The sequence below is a fragment of the Montipora capricornis genome, chromosome 2 (assembly GCF_036669925.1).
Source record: "Montipora capricornis isolate CH-2021 chromosome 2, ASM3666992v2, whole genome shotgun sequence".
In the NCBI taxonomy this organism is placed as follows: domain Eukaryota; kingdom Metazoa; phylum Cnidaria; class Anthozoa; order Scleractinia; family Acroporidae; genus Montipora; species Montipora capricornis.
Genome location: NC_090884.1, coordinates 15688854 through 15708241, shown reverse-complemented (window position 1 = coordinate 15708241; position 19388 = coordinate 15688854). Strand labels below are relative to the sequence as shown.

Genomic DNA, 19388 nt, shown 5'->3' with positions numbered 1-19388 from the left:
GCTACATTTTCATAGGTCACAGAAACAATCGTTATTTTCCCCATACAAATCCTTATAAATATGCAAATCACTCGAGTCACGTAACAATGCAAAGGTCATCCATCATATAAAGAGCTGCTCATATATCGAGCTTAGGGTACCTGTGCACAAATAAATCGCAAAATCGAAAGTGACATCGCTGGAATTCAGCGGGCGCCGTGATTAAGTTACCGCGGCATGTTTACTCGCCAAACCGTGAAGCGTCTGTGTCAAATGATGGCAAGATACCGGGTTTTCGTGAGTTTCTTTTTTTGTCAAGTTTTGTAAAGTTTGACAATAAATGAGCGAAGTCAAAACAAAGATCACAATCGCCCAAACTCTTGAGGTTGACCCCGGGGTTGACCATTCTTTCTGCTAAGTCAAAAATTTACTCTCCAAGACAAGGTTATTTATCACCAGGTAATTCCATCATTTTGGAAATAGCAGCTACTTTATTATTCATCGGCGTCACAATTTTTTGCTGATTTTGGGGCTCATTTTAAACTTTTTGTTGAAACTCAAGCACTCTTCCAATAGACCTGTTTATATTCGTGAACCTTTCCTGCTTACAAAGCAATACTAAAAATATCCTCCCGTATCACATTTCAACCTTAAGCTCGAAAATTCAATACACAACACGATATTACATTTCACAAAGGCAGAAAATATCACAGAATCCTTTTCCAGCGAAACATTTAATTGAAACAAATAACGTAAGATGCACTAAAACGCCGTTCGCGTTGCAATGACTTTCGACGCCATTGCTGGTTAACGAGAATAACAAACTCACGAGGCAGAATGTATATCTATATTTAATTAAGTTAGCACAACAGAAAGACGCTAACCTCATTTTGACACGAAAATGCTTTACTATTGCCATAAAAACTATCCAGTTAAGCTCGCATATTATAAAACATGATGAATTCATAAAGGCCACCTTTTCCAGCGGACATTTTTTGAAACAAACAACATATTTGCTATTAGAGGCAATTAAACCCCTTCCTATTTCATTACGTGCGTGAAGAGAAAAAACTCAATCGTGTCAAATATGCGCAATATTACAACAAAGTAAAATTTCAGGATCAAACCGTTTGCATGAAGAACTTTTTCCTTGAATAATGAAGCACAAAATAGACCACAAGCTTTCTTTGAAATAATTCTTGGCTGTCATATTTCCAATTATTTTTTTTACCTGAGGACTGTGTGAGTTGATCACAGATCCACTTAAGGTGTTCGATTCGTTCTCTGTCTTTGGTGAACCCATAAGTTACCAGAAAATATTCCATTTGGTTTCAGTGTTATACATAACAGCACACTTGGTAAAAAATTAGAAACGCAGCTCACTTTGATTTCGACTCGACGGGCGACAGATTGTTGTCGAAGTCCATTATTCGTCGCTTTTAAGATTCCAGCGCCTGTCTTATTCAGTATCCAATTGACTTGCCATTATTGAGCTTCAAAGATCCACTAAAACGCCATTCGCGTTACATGACTTTCGACGCCATTGCCGGTTAAGTTAATCGTTCTACTGTGTCCACCTGAGAAATCTACATGATTTCCCACTACCCTCTCGATCATAAGAAAATACGCGCGGAAGGCTCTATGCACAAAGACACCACTTAGCAGGGGAGTGACAGGCAAGACTTTTACCGACATGGAAAAAAAGAATAAAACAAACAAATCAAACGCAGACCCGACTGGGTTTGCCATACTAACAACCCAGTAAAAATTCTCGTTTCCAGTCCCATTTCACCGTGATGTAACCGAAATTTCGGTCGAAACGTAATTGGAACGTTTCGGTCCGGTTAGAAATTTACTTTTCATGAAAAATGTCGTTCCATTTTTCCTTGCTTAGTTCCACTGGTCTCGGACCTGATGGTCAGGCATAATGGAAAGCACCCTCGGAAGGTTAGATCGCACGTCAGCTGTCGTCAGCGAGCGTGCACCCATGGGCAAATGGTAAATGACCAAGTTGCCAATCAGAACGCGCGTTTTATCTAAGTTATGTTATAAACATCATTAGCCTGTTTACCAGCAAGCGTGATACCCTACAAATATATCACTGTTTAAAACGGCTACTTACATTTATTTACAGAGCTGTTAACATCTGAAACAACTTAGATGACAGACTAAGAACGTGTTCCTCACTCAAAGAAACTTTATGAAGAAACGCCTCTTTCAGAACTTCTCTCAGCAGTTATTTTATTGTAACATGTTGTATTAAGTTATATTAGATCACGTTAAGACAGAACGGCGTTTATTTTAGTTGAAGTACGATCTCAAGTTTAGTTTTATTCCCATCGAATGCGGAGAAAGTGAGCAGATCAAAACACGGCTCAGATGAGGCGATGAGGCTTCAAGTAGGTCTCAAGTTGACTGGAGTTTCTGTAGCACAGTTGCATATGACCTACTTGGACTCCAGTATGAACTCGCTTTATTCCTTCGAATGCCTGCAGGTTTCAGCAACAGGGGCAACACTCGTTGTATTGATTCTCCGCAACTCATTTCTCATGAAGTGGGCTGTATTTTGCTCTGGGTAACGAAGAATAACGAAAACCTTTGGAGCGTAGATGCACAGTAACAAACCATAGGATATGATAAGAGCGGTAGTGCACGAGACCACTGACACATACCAACCCTCCAAGGACGATCGTACGGGATAGAAAGTGATCCAAGACAGGAGAAGAATGTGCATGGCAAACGCAATGAAGCGAGCTTCATTAAAGTTCTCAGGAAGAGACCTTGCCTTAAAAGCGTAAAAGGCGCAGAGCAGCGATAAAAGTATCAGATAAGTTAGCATTGTTACATCTAGCGCTCGTCCCAGAGGGGTTTGATAAGGTCTGCATGTGAACAAAATATACTTTCCTTTTTCGATCACAGTTGTTTCATAAGGCGTATCAAAGACGGCCCACAAGATCGCCAAGACAACTTCGACCAAGTTTAACAAAATAACGGACATTAACTGTCCAGTTGTGCCTACACTGGTTCTTCTTAACCATTTTGCCACATATTTAACTTGAAAAGCTCTTAGCAGCTTCATGGTCTTTAGTAAAAGTACAGAAACACTTACCGACGATGTGAAATAACGCAAGGGTTCCATCAGAATACAAATCAGTTGAGATGGCAGAGAAATTGTTATCAATGGCAAAACAAAGCCCAAAGCAATATTAACTAGCAGCAGAAAGCTTAACTCACGATTCGCCGCTTTGACTATAGGGCTTGTGTAATGGCGGATAAAAACTGCAGCAGTAAAGAAGATCAAAACAAAACCCAAACTTGTGAAAATTGTTAGGATAATTCCCGTTGTGCTATTCCATACTAGATTTTCGATTGGTAGTGCTATGCATTCTGTCTTATTCGCGTTTGCTTTCTGAGTTTGGTTGCATTGTCTGCAGGTTGCTGATCCAGTATGAGCGTTTACTTCGTTATCAGGGCATTCAAGGCACTGCCAACAGCATGCGATGGTTGGAGTTTGACGGGTGCCTGAAGGACACTGTTCAGAGCATAATGACGTTGGGAACCCGCCAGAAGTACCATTGGTAATTTTGTTGCTTTTATAGTTCCATAATATGGCCTTGGCGTTAATATTTAATCTTGGTTTTCTATTTACATCCCATTTGCCTATCTTGACTTTGGTATGCTTTTCATTTCTATCAATGCCATCAACAACATATGATCGCTGGAAACTTACATAATCGTAGGCTGCCTGCAGAGGGTCGCCATTTTGATTGAATTCAACTCTTCCCGTAAGCCCTTGGAAGCTTACGTTACGAAGGTAAAACAGAACGTCAGACGAGTTTACAAATGGCTTAGTTTCTGGGCAAGTACCATTTGGCAGAGGGCCCATCTGCTCTTTGCAGCGATAAATCATGTCAAGTGCATGCGCAATAGCGTATATCGAGTCAATTTGATAAGGAATGAAGTCGTCAGACATCTTCAAATACGAATCTTTCGAAATTTTTAAATCTTCTGGACACAGATCGTATCCATTCTCATTTTTCGCAGAACAATTGTTTTCATTTCTCCACACCATGTCAAACCACGGATTTGAGTTCATTCGACTTTTAAGAATTTTCGGCGTGAGACTTCTCAGATGCAGCTCGTATTCTTTATAATGAAATTGTCTTGGTTGAACGCCAAGGAATACACCAAGGCTCATCAATTCAGATCCTATAAACTCAGGCGTTTTAGTGGCCAAGGAATCACTCATAATCCACACCCGATCGCTCAACTTTTGGCGGTAGGCTTCTCTTGCTAAATCTATGGCAATCGTGTCACCAAGCCACAAGACAATAACCTTGATATTGTCAGCTCTTTTAAGCTTTTCAACGATCGGTTTCAACAAGGGCTGATAACTCCTTGGTGTGATATATTTAACAAGTCCGATACAAAACGTTCCTCGTTCAAGCGACATTTTTTCAAGAGCGCGAAAACCATAAAGTCCATACGAATGCTCTACAGCTATAACAGCAACATAGCTCCAGGCGAAATAGTCGATGAGATCTGCCATAGCTTCTGCTTGGAAGTTATCAGGTGGAACTGCTCTTAGAAACTTACTATAAAATGACCAACTGAGTTCTGGACTCGACGCCGATGGGCTGATTGCGGGAATGTCGACAACCTGAAGAAGCCCAGCGACTTGCAAAGAGTATCGAGAACCGTAAGGTCCAATTATAGCTGCGATAGGAATGGTGCTATTGTTCGCTGATCTGGTGCCTTGTAAGCAAGCACCACTTGTAGCGTTGCAAGCACTCAAATAATCGCTTTCGTACTCAGAACCTCCTTTACATGGCGGTAAATTCGAGTGGGTGCTGAAGTCGTAAGTATACTCCATGGCCTTTGCTCTATCCTTACAGATGTCTCTAAAATCGAACCCTAGATGAACATTCGGCAGGATATTCCTGTCCTTATTTATCTGATCAATGGCATAAAGAGCTGCCTCGACGCGGTTTATTCCTGGAAGGAACACATTTTTGCAACCATTTTTCGAGTTTTCTTTATGGAGCGAGAACAGCCCTCCAATAATGGCATCACCCGGTTTGAAAATTCGGTCAACCTCTCCATTTGCCGAAGGTTCTTTTACGGTGAAAGGGATGATCAAAAATCCCAACAGTAGTGTAACCGAATGGGCCATTGCTAATCGATATTCTCCAGTTATTCAAACTTTTGAACTGCCATATGGTTACAACCTAAGCACCTGAGAGGAAAAGCGTACAAGTTAGTCGTATTCCTGTCATAGGTTACTGTCAATATTTAATGTTGCTAATGGCAATATTTGCCTTTCAAAATGAATCCATGACAGCTTGAACCGAATATATATGTTGTTTAGATTGTCAAAGAGAATTTGAAAAATTTGCATATAAATTTAATATGAGTAACAGATCGGATTCCATATTTTATTTTTCTTACGTGGGAAATCCAAATCCAAATGAAATTTACTAGGTAAAAATGAAAGTTAAATTTTCTAAAATACTTCAGTTGTGGGAGTATGATCCAGAGCTTTGGCATTTTTCCAGTGTGCAGTTGTGTGTTTTCTGATTTCCAGTGAAACCTTGGTTTATTACTAAAGAGGTTTTTTATTGTACATGGCTAAGCACCGTGGTTAGTAAATCATCGCACTGCCTCCCACACAGTGGTTTTAGGTTTTATTTGCCACATTTCATCTCCTCACCAAAAACACCTGCTTACCCGAAAGCAACATTTCTTTTCGACATGCGGGCCGATTATGTCACATGGCAACGGGCGAGCCCTGCAAACACACGACTTATTTTCCTTTTAGTTGCTCATATCTCGAAACACAAACTCAGTGACCACTAGTGAAGGGCAAGACGAAAGTTCCTGCAAAGTTTTTAAAATTCCGCACAGCGGATTCAGAGCCACCTAAATTCTGTGATCTTTTAAAGGTGGCTCTGATTCTGCGATACAGAATTTTTTTTGACTTATCAGAAAGTTTCATCTTAGCCTTCTAATCACTTTTCAGCAATAAAAAAGGGGGTCACCGAGTGTGTTTTTAAGATATGAGCAACTAAATCCAAAATATAGGGTGTTTTTGCTAAGCTTTCCCATTGCCAAGGTAACTTATTTCGTTACAAATATGACTACATCTTGATTGGAAATAATCGATGTTTCATATGGTATCACAACATTGCTGTTACGTGATACAGTGTTGTAGCATCATTGGTTCTAAAGAGACTGTCTGCAAGGCGTTGAAACTGTTTGAGCCACCTTATGCTTATAAAGAAATCCTTTAGACAGCCCATGTTGTTGTTGAGCGTTATTTGGGATAGACGAGAAGGACATTTCCTTTTTCACTAATTCAGTTACATGAAGTTAACTCGTCAATCTAAATTGAAGTAGACTTTCCATGAGCGTAAACTGGGTTGCCTTTCGTAAGTGTTACAAAAATAGAAGGCACTGAGTTGGGTGGTGTTAAACTGCAGCGTTCCAGTTTATTTTTCAAGTGGGGGGTGGGGATTAGACCATTTGAGTGGTCACCCAGACGTCGTGCCAGAAGTGGCCTTTTGGCTCAGATGTTCTCACGTTGATTGTGTCCCAGGGGCGAATCCGGAAATTCCAGAAAGAGGGGGCAAGAGAAATTGCATCGAGAGGGCAACCCCTATTCTCCCCCCCCCCCCCCCCCCCCTCACACACACACATGCCCTCTATTCGTCATATTGAAGTTGGTGATGTATATCTATCAAGGCAAAATGTATTTGAAATAAGAAAAGCTCTGAAAGTGAACTAATCATTATCGTAAGTAAAACCGCCTGATGCACACTGTACCACGTAAATACTGTAAAGGAAAAAAAAGGCCTCCCATCCTCCCTTCCCCCAATCCGCCCCTGATGCCCGGTCTCGTTTCAGAAGACGTTTTCCTGCATGTCATGCATGCCTTGCAGTCGCACTAAGCAAACGTTTATTGCACACACTAAGGAAGGACTGCACATATTGTTTCCTCTTCAAAATTCCTCTTGTTTTCAATAATCTAATACCAGGGCAGTCTTTTTTTTTGGCTTAACGTTTGCACCAGAAAGTACCATAAAAGCCCGGAGTTGACAGTAAAAGGCAAGCTAAATGATACCCTAGGTGCCAGAGGAATTTTTTTTGTACATAAAAATCTGAGTTTCCAATTCTCAGCGAAAGATTAATGGCAGTAGATCGTAAAAACACTAAAATTTCAGCAGTCTCTGACTTCCTTGATTCAAGAGGTATTAAAGGTCAATGTTCTGTCAAAAGGAAGAAATTGATCATAGGCAACCAGAAAGGTGCACGTGATCACGTTGTGTCAACGTTCTTGTTGACATTAAATGAATTACAGGGAAGAATGTTAATCGTTCATCGTTTTCAGAGTAAAACAACGTTCTTTTTAGCCAAGAAACGTCCGTCTTACACTTTTGTGGTAGTGCACTGTGCACTACACACTATGTCACCGGGTTGTATGAGTGTAAGAGTGTTAGAGCGTAAGAGTGTAAGAGTGTAAGAGTGTAAGAGTGTAAGTCCGTGGTGACAATAGGACCGCAGCGCGTGCATAACTCTCGAACATAAACAGGCCAGTTGAAAGCGTGCTTGAGTTTCAACAAGCTCCAAAATTGGCAAGAATTTGTGATGCTGATGAATAATAAAGCAGCTGCTATTTCCAAAACGATAGAATTACCTGGTGATAAATAACCTAGTCTAGGAGAGTGAAGTTTGGACTTTGCAGAAACAATGGTCAACCTCAAGAGATGGGCGATTGTGATCTTTGTGTTGAATTCGCACATTTTTTGCCAATCTTTAAAACACTTGAAAGAGAAAAACCCAAACTAACAAAACACAAACCCGGTGTCTTGCCATCATTTTGACACAGATGTATCCTTTGTTTCGGAAGTAAACATGCTGGGTAACGTGAAAACGGCGCCTGCTGAATTTGATGTCACTTTCGATTTTGCGATTTACATGAGCAGCCAAAAAAGTACGATAGAAAAATTGAACGCAGCAAAAATCTCCCCAAATGTTTTTCGCCGATGGTAATTTTGTATATTCGCGGTTCAAGATTTATGTTGTTCTCACGTCGCAAATGTTGTTGCTAATGGCAAAAATTATATTTCATTCTCGATCGACACTTCCTGAAAACTTTCTTCTGCTCTTCCTAAAAACTGTGTATCAATATTTACTTACTTTTTCATCAATATTTGTTTTGTATAAAGCAGGCTACCAAAATCTGTACCTCGCTTAGTTCGCATCTTTGAGCGTTAAAATAGAGTTTTCGGTGCTATGTTTCTGACACGGCAAGTATATTCGCGGTTCAAAATTTATGTTGTTTTCATGTCGAAAATGTTGTTGTTGATGGCAAAAATTATATTTCATTCTCGATCGACACTTCCTGAAAACTTGCTTCTGCTCTTCCTAAAAACTGTGTATCAATATTTGTTGACTTTTTTTATCAATATTTGTTTTGTATAAAGGAGGCTAACAAAATCTGTACCTTGCTTAGATGGCATCTTTGAGCGTTAAAATAGAATTTCTGACACGGCAAGTCGCACATTTTGAGGTCACTTATCCAGATACTAACCCCGCTCGACAGCGCTTAATTTCAGTACAAATGAGCGCCACAATCGGCAAGAATTTGTGACACCGATGAATAATAAAGCAGCTGCTATTTCCAAAACGATGGAATTACCTGGTGATGAATAACCTCGTCTAGGAGAGTAAATTTTTGATTTTGCAGAAACAGTGGTCAACCTCAAGAGTTAGGAGATTGTGATTTTTATGCTGAATTCGCACATTTCTTGTCAAACAATTGTCAACTTCAAGAGATAGGCGATTGTGATCTTTGTGTTGAATTCGCACATTTCTTGTCAATCTTTAAAACACTTGAAAGATAAAAATACCAAACTAACAAAAACAAATATCCGGTATCTTGTCATCATTGTGACATGTATCCTTTGTTTCGCGAATAAACGCGCAAGGTAACTTAACTTAATCACAGCGCCCACTGAATTCGACGACACTTTCGATTTTGCGATTTATCTGTGAAGCCAAAAGTGCGATCGAAAAATTGAACGTAGCAAAAATCTCCCAAAGTGTTTTTCGCCGATGGTAATTTTGTATATTCGCGGTTCAAAATTTATGTTGCTTTCACGTCGCAAATGTTGTCGGTGATGGCAAAAATTATATTTCATTCTCAATCGACACTTCCTGAAAACTTTCTTCTGCTCTTCCTAAAAACTGTGTATCAATATTTATTTACTTTTTTATCAATACTTGCTTTGTATAAAGCAGGCTAACAAACTCTGTACCTTGCTTAGTTGGCATCTTTGAGCGTTTAATAAAATGTAGAGTTGTCAGGGCCATGTTTCTGGCACGCAAGTCGTACATTTTGAGGTCTCCCATCCAGATACTAGGGAGTTTAAGAAACGACGACGGCTACAGCAACGACAACGCCAAAAAGCAGTAATACTATTGGTTAAAAGAACGAAAATGATCGTGCTGCACGTGCGGCACGCACTTTTTAACAATTATCTCCCGTACTCGTCAAAACTACTACGTGAAATGACCAAATTTTAGGTTTTGACTGCAACGTGGACAAACTACAGTGAATCTTTCAGTCTCACTCTTTACTTCAAATCCGTCCGTATTAATCCTCTTATAGGACACTTCGCCCATATTGTATAATAAAAACAAAGTGGAATAATCATGAAATACTTAAAATAGCTCAAACTTTATTTCGAAGTGACGTTTTCGTCGCCGTAGCCGTCGTGGTTTCTTAAACTCCCTACTAAACCCGCTCGACAGCGCTTCACTTCAATGCAACTTTGTCTTGGAAAGGTGTCAAAAGCTCAGACACGCTTAAACGTGAGGTGCAAGGAAGTTGCAAGGGAACTTGAAAATGATGAACATGTCACCCTCGAAGCCAATAGCTGTGGTTACACAAGCCCTTTTGCCCATGGGTAAATAGCGTTTGCACACGGGCAAGGACGTTTTTGTGTGTAACCGCTTTCCCTAGACCGAAACTGTCCCAGGGTTATTTCCATGGATACGTAAAAGAGAACAAAATAAATTCCCATGACTGTTCCTGAACTGAAAAGTACGATTTATGTGCTCTCTGAGGTGGCTTGGCCAATCATAAAGCAGAACTAATTTGCACGGTCAGTGAACTCATATCTAATTATATTTTACCCCGAGTCTTTTACTGCGTAACCGCATCCCCGGAGCTGAACCAAACCCAAGCCAATTACCCTCCGGAAGGCCCCAAACCCAAGGTGTGTGTAACCACAGCTATGGCTATTGGAAGTTGCCTTACGTAGACATACTACATTTGTACTTATATTTTACCTTAGCGCTTACTATACTGTGGATCGGAGTAGGCGTTTCAGGGCCACGAGGAGCAGCGTGACTCACAACATATCTAATTATATTTTACCCTGAGGGAAGTCTTTCACTGTGTAACCGCATCCCCAAGGGTAATACGAAACCTGAGCTGAACCAAACCCAAACCATTTACCCTCCGGAAGGCCGCAAATCCAAGGTGTGTGTAACCACAGCTAATGTATCTCGATTTCCTTTTATTTTCTTCAATCTTTCTGGGCTTAGTATTTTACTAGTAACCACATGTATTCTCAGGGCCCGGCTATTTACCAAAGACATCTACCACTGCACTCCTGAAATTTATGGTACCAAAACAATACCGTGTACAATTAGAGCTACATATTACGCAAAGATAAACCTTGAAAAAACCTGAATCCCCTGCATTACCACATGTACGCATTGCGTGCCTATTTTTTAACTTTGTGATATTTGAATGAATGTTAACATTTTACCTGTCGGGCCAGGAAACCTTCTTTGTCTGTTTTGTAATTGAAAATCTAAACATCGTTGAGATGCAAAAACATACTTGCGCTCACGGCAACCTAGATTATTGCAAATCACAATCCCGACAATCACAAAGGGGAATGAAAGGATAATAAATATGAAGCTTTGTTACTATCTGAATGTTTTTGGGTTAGATTATAGCGATATAATAATATTGTTGAAAAATCTTCGTATTAACTAGTTATAGCTGTCGCTAAAGTGCCAACGAGCCAAGCTTGCGTGATCTGGCGGCTGCAAACATCACGCGGCGTACTCGTGCGGCACTCTCATTGGTTATCGCTACGGTCAACATTTCATCGCTTTGGTCTACATTACAGCTTTTGGTCTACATTACAATTAAATTTGAAGCGCTTCTGAGATTTCGTCCGCCTAAAAATCTTCTCGCGGCTCTATAAGCTGCCGCCTCGCCAGGCCTTCTGTCTTCAGAAGGCCTGACTCGTTGGCAATTATTAATGTAAACAATCTTCGCACTAGTAAGTGGTAGCAATAAATTGGATTAGCCAGGAACTTACAGCTTCTAGGTCACGCAATTTTAGGCAATTTCAGCTCTGATCGAATGGTCATAGAATTAACTAAAATATCAAAATAACTGTTCAAAACTATAGAAGAATTCTAACAAAACACACGCAAGCCAAGAAGGGACATGGATGGACAAAACTGGAGAGGATTGAAATGGATTGAATTTGGGTAAATTTGAAAAACGTCCGCCCAACTTTTTTCAAATTTATATCAGTCTATATCAAAATGTCATTTACAAAGCTGGAAAATCATTATCTGGCCGTGGTTTTGCAAATGAAAGACTCTTGCTCAGCCAATTTGACGTTTAGAGCTCATAATTAACAAAATTAAACAAAATTACCTAAAATAGCGTGACCTAGCCCCTTTAAAGAAATATTTTTGTCTTCATAAAAGAAACTTCGTTTTACACCATAGTGACAAAACGGGTCTTTTTCTGACGTTAAAAAATATAGCTACCTATTGATCATTTGCCAAAAAGAACACGACTTCCTGTCATCGTTATGGAAACTGCTCGCGGGAAGCCAATTTTCAACCCACCTATGCACGTATCACACAACACGATGAACGAAAGCCGAAAATGTCACAAAAACCTTTCCCGAAGAAAGATTTTATTGAAACAACAACATATTTGCTTTTAAAGGAAAAAAACCCTTCCTATTTCATTGCGTGCGTGAAAGCAAAAAAGCCAATTCGTGTCAAATCAACTATACGCCCAAAATAAATTCAGAATCAAACCTTTTACAAGAACGCTTTCCGTGAATAATGGAGCAAAAAATGGGCAGCAAGCTTTCTTTCAAATAATTCTTGACACTTTGTCAAATTTCCAATCACGCAGTTTAAGGTCTAGGGGTGGCGAATGGTAAATGCGAGACTTTGCGAGACGGCGAGACCAGCGTTTTTCTTTGCGAGCCCGAGACATTTTGACTTTTTAGATTGCGAGACCGAGACTTCAAAGTGTTTGACACCTTCATATAAAAAACGAGACTGCGAGAAGCACATAACCGCTCAAAAAACGAGACTGCGAGACCCGTGAAATTCGACTAAAATTTTGCGAGACCCAGAGGTTTTGATGAACCATTCGCCACCCCTAGATCTACGACGCGTCGGACGGTGACGAAAACGTCATTTAAAATTGCAAGTTCAGGTTTATTTGAATTCATCTTTTTCGTCATTATGTCGGTTTGCCCAACTTCTAAAAACTAGTGCAACTTTCCAGGAACCGAATTAGGAGGTGCAGTGTTGAAGCTACGACAGACAATTCAAATTCGCTGCCTTGTGTTTATGTTCTCCGTAAAACTTGAGAATTGGTCATTTCACGTCGCAGATTTACCGAAACTGAGAGAAATGTACAAAAATGAAAAATGCACGTACTGAGCGTGCAAAGCTATTGTTTTTGTTTAATCAGTTAAATTTGCAAAATTTGTGACGTTGCTGTCGCGTCAAAGATCTTAATTGAACTCGTTATTGTTAACTGAAGACCGCACAGTTGAGTACAAATAAATATAAATAGCCAGACAACAAAAATCCACTGAAGGTGCAAAAGATGGAATTGTTAACGAAGCCCATTACTCGTCGCTTTTCACATTCCACATTGTTTTTTTTTCGCCGCCTATCTTGTTTATCTAATTCAAGTTCCATACTTGAGCTTCAAGATCAACGAAAACGCCATGCCCGTTAGAACGACTTGGACACCATTGCAGGTTAACTTATTTCGGAAATTCCCACTTAGTTGTACTGCGTGTGACGTCACCTTCCAGATTTTAGTCGGTAAAATTTGATTGGCTTAACTGTGAGAAAGGAATGTTGCTCTCATGAAAGCAGGCGTTTGTGAGGAGGAGGTGAAATACGACTCCTCTAAAAGCGGCTTCGGAGAGGCTAATAATGAGGTTGATCTCGTACCCAAATCTCTCACATCTTAAAGCTGCAGTGAGATCTGGATACGAGATTATAATGAGGACCAATGAGAGTGGCCAAAGTGTTGCTGATGTCATCAGTGATTGTAGCAAACTTTCACAGAAAAAGATTAAAAAGTAGACGTTTTATTATTTTTTTTTACCGCATTGCTTGTAATCTCGAAATCTGATTGGCTAATTTGCCGTCGTCGATAAGAGTCTAGACAATGCTGCTCGCGTCATGGTCGCGTCAATGTGGCACGCAGTTGTAATAGCCAACCAGGTTGCGAAAAAGTTATAGTCAACGCTTACGAGCTCTTTCTATGTGTCGGGCTTTGTGAAATCATTTTGCTTGGCGTTGAATATTGTGGGCTGCGCCTCGTGAGTCCACAACATTTTGACCACTAGCACTGTGATGACGAATATTTCATTGTCGGTAAGTGAACGCTGAACCACATTCGATTTTTAAAATGGTAATAATGATAATGATAACTTTTAAATACATAGGAATAATGAAACAAAAACACTCTTTAGGTCTAGATCTGTAAGGATATCCACTCCTCCTTTCAATCGTGATCTGCTCAAATTAGGCGGGCTACCTTTAACCAACGAATAGCAGGATTGCTTGAAAAGTCAACTCAAGAACATCTCCTATAGCTGTATTTATTCTTATGATTTTTCAAAACAGAAAAAGTTCCTTATCGAAGAGGAGTTGATAGCCTTAACAGACCTACGCAAAGATGACAGAATCATCATAACTAGACCAAATACGCACGTCTCTGTTTATGGGGATGCAGGAAGGTTCTAGCTCTTGGAGACCCCTATCTCTTTCTTGTAATTAGGGCCAAGTCTTAAGGAAATGATGTCTGTAAATGTAAATGTCCTTTCTTTCTCCCTAACCTTGGGGTTATAAGCAGATTTAAAAAAATAGTAGAGAATATGAGGTAAGCCAAACAAAATGATATACTTTAAGGTTTATCGGCAAATTCAGTCGGTTTATACCACGACAAAATCGATCTCTTGTGTTGCTTCGTTACGTTTTCGAGATGAATTAGAGTGAGTGAATATGATTTCTAAACATTTTTACTTTACCTCATACTGAGAAACCCACACTCCAAGAGTACAAACGAATTGTCGGTAAACATGCAGCTAAGCGATCTCATAAAGATTATAAAATTAAAATGGAATCTGAAATCGTATAATTACATGTCTACTTTTACAGTTTTCAATGAAGAACCAACCTTTTCAACATGAAAAACTGGGCCGTGAAAACCAATCCAGCTTTAGAATATCGTAGAATCCTTTTTGTCATTTTTTTAGGAAACAATAACCGTGTTTGCTCATCGGATGCGCATGAAGCTTGCAAGTGGGTAGAGCCTATGGAGATGGCATCAATTATAAAAACAGCTGCCAAAGTTATTGTACACATAAACACCGATTTACCAAACTCTAAATGTTACTGAATTAGCTCAGTTAGATCAAACGTGGATTTCCTTTATATATTGGTCTTTTCCACGAGCCAGAAAATGGAAAATTAGCAATTTGTGGTTTAATTTTTATCGTAATGGGAGGTGGTCGCAAAAAACAAGGCCTCTAAGATAAAACGAAGTTTCATATAGCATAACAGTCGACAACCGGTTCCAAGGGAAATAGACACCTGTATTTACCAACCTGTGAATCGAACGTCAAATCCCAGGCAGTAATTTGAATGTATTTGAATAATTAACAATTCAGTTCCAAGAACACGCGTTGGATATGAGATGATAGATACCCAACTAGATCATTAGATCATTAGACTAGAGTTTTGTTATTCGTGACGCGTGAAAAGGCGAAATATTTTTGCGTGACTGAGTTTTGGGGATCCTCTTTAAGTTTGAAAATTGGCAGTCGTGGTTTCGTTTGAAAGCGTTCTCGTTGAGTGAGCTATTGTTTTTAGCCAATCCCTGAATAACAATAGACTTGTCATACGAAAAAAAAGCCAGTATGAAAAATCACTCATTAATTCGAAACATTAAATCATAACTAGCGCGAATTTTAATACTGCACTGAATATCAGTTGTCAGCCCAACTCGCCGACCTCATTCCGTGATCTCATATCCAAGAAGCGTGGTTGGAATAATTAACAATTATTCCATGAGTGCGCGTTGGATATGAGATGGTAAATAGCCAACGAGGCGCGTAGCGCCGAGTTGGCTATAGCCAGTCTCATATCCAATAAGTGCGAATGGAATAATTGTTTTATTAAATTCCTTTAAACTCCAAAAGTTTACGTAATGCGAGCGAAAAAAGAGAGCAAATCATCCGAGCGAAATCGAAAAAACTTGATGAGAACCGATACGATGTCGTGTAACACTTTGTGGTCAGACAGACGCAGGCTCGTCACAAAAACAGTTCTTACCTTTTCGCGTACTTCTAAACGTCGGAATTTAACCCAGCTGTCCAGAAAAACTTTTTTTTTGCTTTCTTCAGAGAGAAATTTCGCTTTCCGGCGAAAAAACTTTTAGCTTGGCAACACTTAGATCAATCATTTACCAAATAAGGTCAAACTAAGGTATATGAGCTGATAACCGAGATTGAGTGAACCAATCAAAGCACGAGAATTGCATTATCCGAGGTTGAGAATTTAATAATTTTCGATATACAGTATTAAAATTCAGTCCTAAACAAAAAAGGATCATCTCGTGGCTATATGGCAACAAACGCAAGCAAATGAATGAACAAATCATGCACGTATGCCCATTTTGCTGTCAAAACCCCAAATTTTATCTTCTGACGTTGTTATCCTGCCGTGTTAGGGGTCAACATTCCTGGCCTCTCCGTCAAAATAACGCTGGACATTTCCTTGCAATTACACGAAGCCATATACCATCTTAATATGACTAGCTTACCGCTGTAAAGAGAATCGGTCCTTGTAAAACGCATACTGGAGTCTGCAGACCGGGGGTAAAATGCAGACTGCAGACCAGGAGTAAGATGCAGACCGAAGGTAAATTAGTCATAAGGTTAAAATAAAGAGTGTTCGTAATAACAATGGGGGTGACAGGCCTACACAACTCCTATCCACGTGTGTTAGCCAGTTAGAGTACTGCCCTTTTTGCACGAAACGCTCGGGGGATCTTAATATTTCGCTAAGTTGCGGTTGTTGTTGGATTAAATGCCATTTTTGCACGAGTAATTGTTTAAGATTAGGCACCGTTGGGCGGTATTGTGTGAAGAACAACAAGATTCGCTTATCTTCTTTGCATTTCTGTAGGAGGGCAAGTTTCCTGTTCTCAAATTGCAAGTGATGTCTAAGAGTCTTGCCGTAATCAGGCTTTCTGGGTATCCTCGTTCGATAAGATGTGCTCTAAAATGAAAGGTTTTAGTTTTGAATTCTTTTTCAGAGGAGTTTGTTTGGGTAAGTCTAAGTACTTCGCCCTTGATGAGGCCCTTTTTTTTACCACTATAAAGGGGTGGCAACTAGAGAAATGTTTCAGTAGATATGAAATGCGTTTCTATATAAAATATAGATAGTTGGGAAATCGTTCGCCTTTTTCAGTAATGACCCAAACAAACTCAGACTATAAGAAATACAACAACAGGCTGAACAAAATAAAAGAAGCTGCCAAGACATACTCCTTCGAAACTCAATTTGAAATTTTTAGCGATAGCTAATTTAATTTAAACAAAAAGAAAGCCCAACAGGATACATTAATTCAAAAACTCCTTCATAGAGGAAAGTATTACAATGATAAGGCAAGTATTTGTCATCAGTTAAACAGTTACTTTATAAATGTTGGGCAAGTTAGCGGCACAGCTCCCAAATCACAATATAAGTCCTACTAATTTCGTTCGTAGGCAGTTTTATGTTACGCGGTATTTACAATCACGTAATTCAGGATGCGTTGATTGGGCTGAAACTAAATATTAAGTCTTTTAAGGTACACCCCCCAAGTGCATTCATTAAGTTAGCATGCAATTTTCGAGGAATTATGCCAAATCTCAGTTCTCAACCGGTTGACAAAGGAGGAGAAATAACTGATCCGACGAACTTTCGTCCTATCTCAACACTGTCAGCCTTTACGCAAATGTTTGAAAAAAAAAAAACTGGTTTACAAACAACTTATTTCCTATTTTGAGAAAATTGACATTCTTTTTTAATATAACTTTGGATTTCGTAAGGGAAGGTCCAGTGCTCAAGCCATAACTGAAATTGCGGATACTTTAAGAAAAGTAGTTGACAATAATCTATATACATGTTGCATTTTCTTAGATTTCTCGAAAGCTTTTGATACGGTTAACCACAGCATCCTTCTACAAAAAATAGAGTCATAAGGAATGAGAGGGTTACTGCTGGCCTGGTTTGAAAGTTATCTTACAAACAGGAAACAATACGTCGCCTTGGGTGACACTGAGTCGTCCTCTCAAACCATGGTCTGCGGTGTCCCTCAAGGAAGTTCGCTAGGTCCTTTCCTATTTTTGATATACATCTACGACCTCCCTAATTGCTCTGAGGTCCTTTCATTTACGATATTTGTGGACGATACTAACTTGTTTGCTTCTGCAAAAGATTTAAAATCATTAGAATTGCAAATGAATTTAGAACTAAAAAGGGTTAAGCAATGGTGTGACATAAAATCTAAAGAAAACCAATTACGTTATTGTAAAATCTCAAAGGAAAAAGAAATACGAATATTAATATAAATATAACTGACTGAGATGGATCATGCCACTCCCTAGAGCGAAAGGACCACATTAAATATTTGGAAGTATTGATCGACAGTTCTTTAACTTGGAAATACCACATCTCATCTTTCACGGAATACAGGAGTAATCTCTAAGTTGAGGTATTATCTACCTCTCAAGCATCTTACGCAGATCTATTATAATCTTATCTATCCTTATATTTCGTATGCTATTGTAGCCTATTGTAACCAATAGTGCACTACCTTCACTTAATTTCTTGAAAATGTTAACGGTAACTATAATGTATATCGCCTGCATGCTCTCAAATTTGTACATACATGGCACAAAGGTACTTTTCCAGAACTCTTTAACCATTTTTTCAAGTATGCCAGCAACGTACATAATTATAACACCAGGTGTGCGGCCAATCAAAATCTTCACAAATTTCATCTGATGCCTTTTGTTTAAGACTGAATTTTATATTGAAATTGACCTATTATCCTCTATATTTGTTTAATAGCCTGCATTCCTGTAACAATAAATAAGTCTCAAAATCAAATGGTGTTACCAAATGAAACATATGAGACGGACGGTACACAATATAAGTATTGCGAATTCAATTCTCATGACTGATCAACGAAATACTTTGGGATGAATAAGCAAGATTAAAATGTTATTTCCACGTATCTAATTGTGTGGTTTGGGGCTTGATTGACTAAATCAAGGAACAAAAAGAACAAGTGAGCGTACGAATTAGTGAATGAACAAATGACGTCACACCGATGGGAACGATTCCGATATGACCATTCAGCAAAAAGTAGACCACCTTACGATGGAATACGGTCGCTTACGTATTTCGTCATTGTTTGAAAGAGTACAGACTGTACATATATTAGCGGAGCTGAGCACCATTGCTAAGAAAATATGGTATAAACCCATCGATGCGCGAAATCTTGGTTTTATATCCATGACGTCATCAACCGTCCGTACGTCCACCCCTCCATATATGCAAATGTGACCAGTATCATGCTAGTTTACAGCATACATCTTTGATCAATTGACGCCTGTCAAAACAAGGTATATGCTGATCAGTATCATATGGCCATACCGCGGGCTCAAGCTTAGAGCTCATCGAGATCAGCTGTTTTTTTTAAGTTGACCGCTGACCAGGTTTTTTGGTTTTCGATTGGATTGCGGGCTAAACCCAGGTTAACACACCTGAACATAATCGAGGTCTCATTTTTCGCGCGCTTTCTGTGGCTCGACGCGGCTACACGGCCATGTCAACGAAAGTCCTTACACAGTCAACGCTTTTCGTGTTCAGGTGGAAAATAACCTGCGATCAGGCTCTATGTTAGTTTCGCGTGGTACGTAATGTGGAGTTGGCGAAACGAAAAATCGGTTGGAAGATGTTTTCTTTCTGCGTTTTTTGCTGGTTTCAAT

At 39.4% G+C, this 19388-nt stretch overlaps 1 protein-coding gene and 1 long non-coding RNA gene across 3 annotated transcripts in view; one reads left to right on the top strand and one right to left on the bottom strand.

Moving 5' to 3' along the window:
- LOC138038970 (uncharacterized) overlaps positions 1-19388 on the top strand; it is a 52114-nt gene that overhangs the window by 470 nt on the left and 32256 nt on the right. The window contains exons 2-3 of one of the 2 annotated variants that reach the window (XR_011130340.1): positions 3414-3557; positions 14601-14723. This is a non-coding gene — a long non-coding RNA (uncharacterized lncRNA). Of the gene's footprint in view, positions 1-3413; positions 3558-14600; positions 14724-19388 lie in introns of those variants that run through there. The other variant, XR_011130339.1, reaches the window with a different exon arrangement.
- Positions 11-14618, bottom strand: LOC138038964 (extracellular calcium-sensing receptor-like). Its single transcript, XM_068885077.1, has 2 exons — positions 14522-14618; positions 11-5215 (listed from the first exon to the last, which is right to left on the bottom strand). The coding sequence occupies exon 2, from the start codon at positions 5150-5152 to the stop codon at positions 2453-2455; it is 2700 nt and encodes an 899-aa protein (XP_068741178.1). The 5' UTR covers positions 5153-5215; positions 14522-14618; the 3' UTR covers positions 11-2452.

Excerpts from the sequence above, each read along its gene's own strand:
- LOC138038964 (XM_068885077.1), bottom strand. The coding sequence starts at position 5,152 with ATGGCCCATTCGGTTACACTACTGTTGGGATTTTTGATCATCCCTTTC.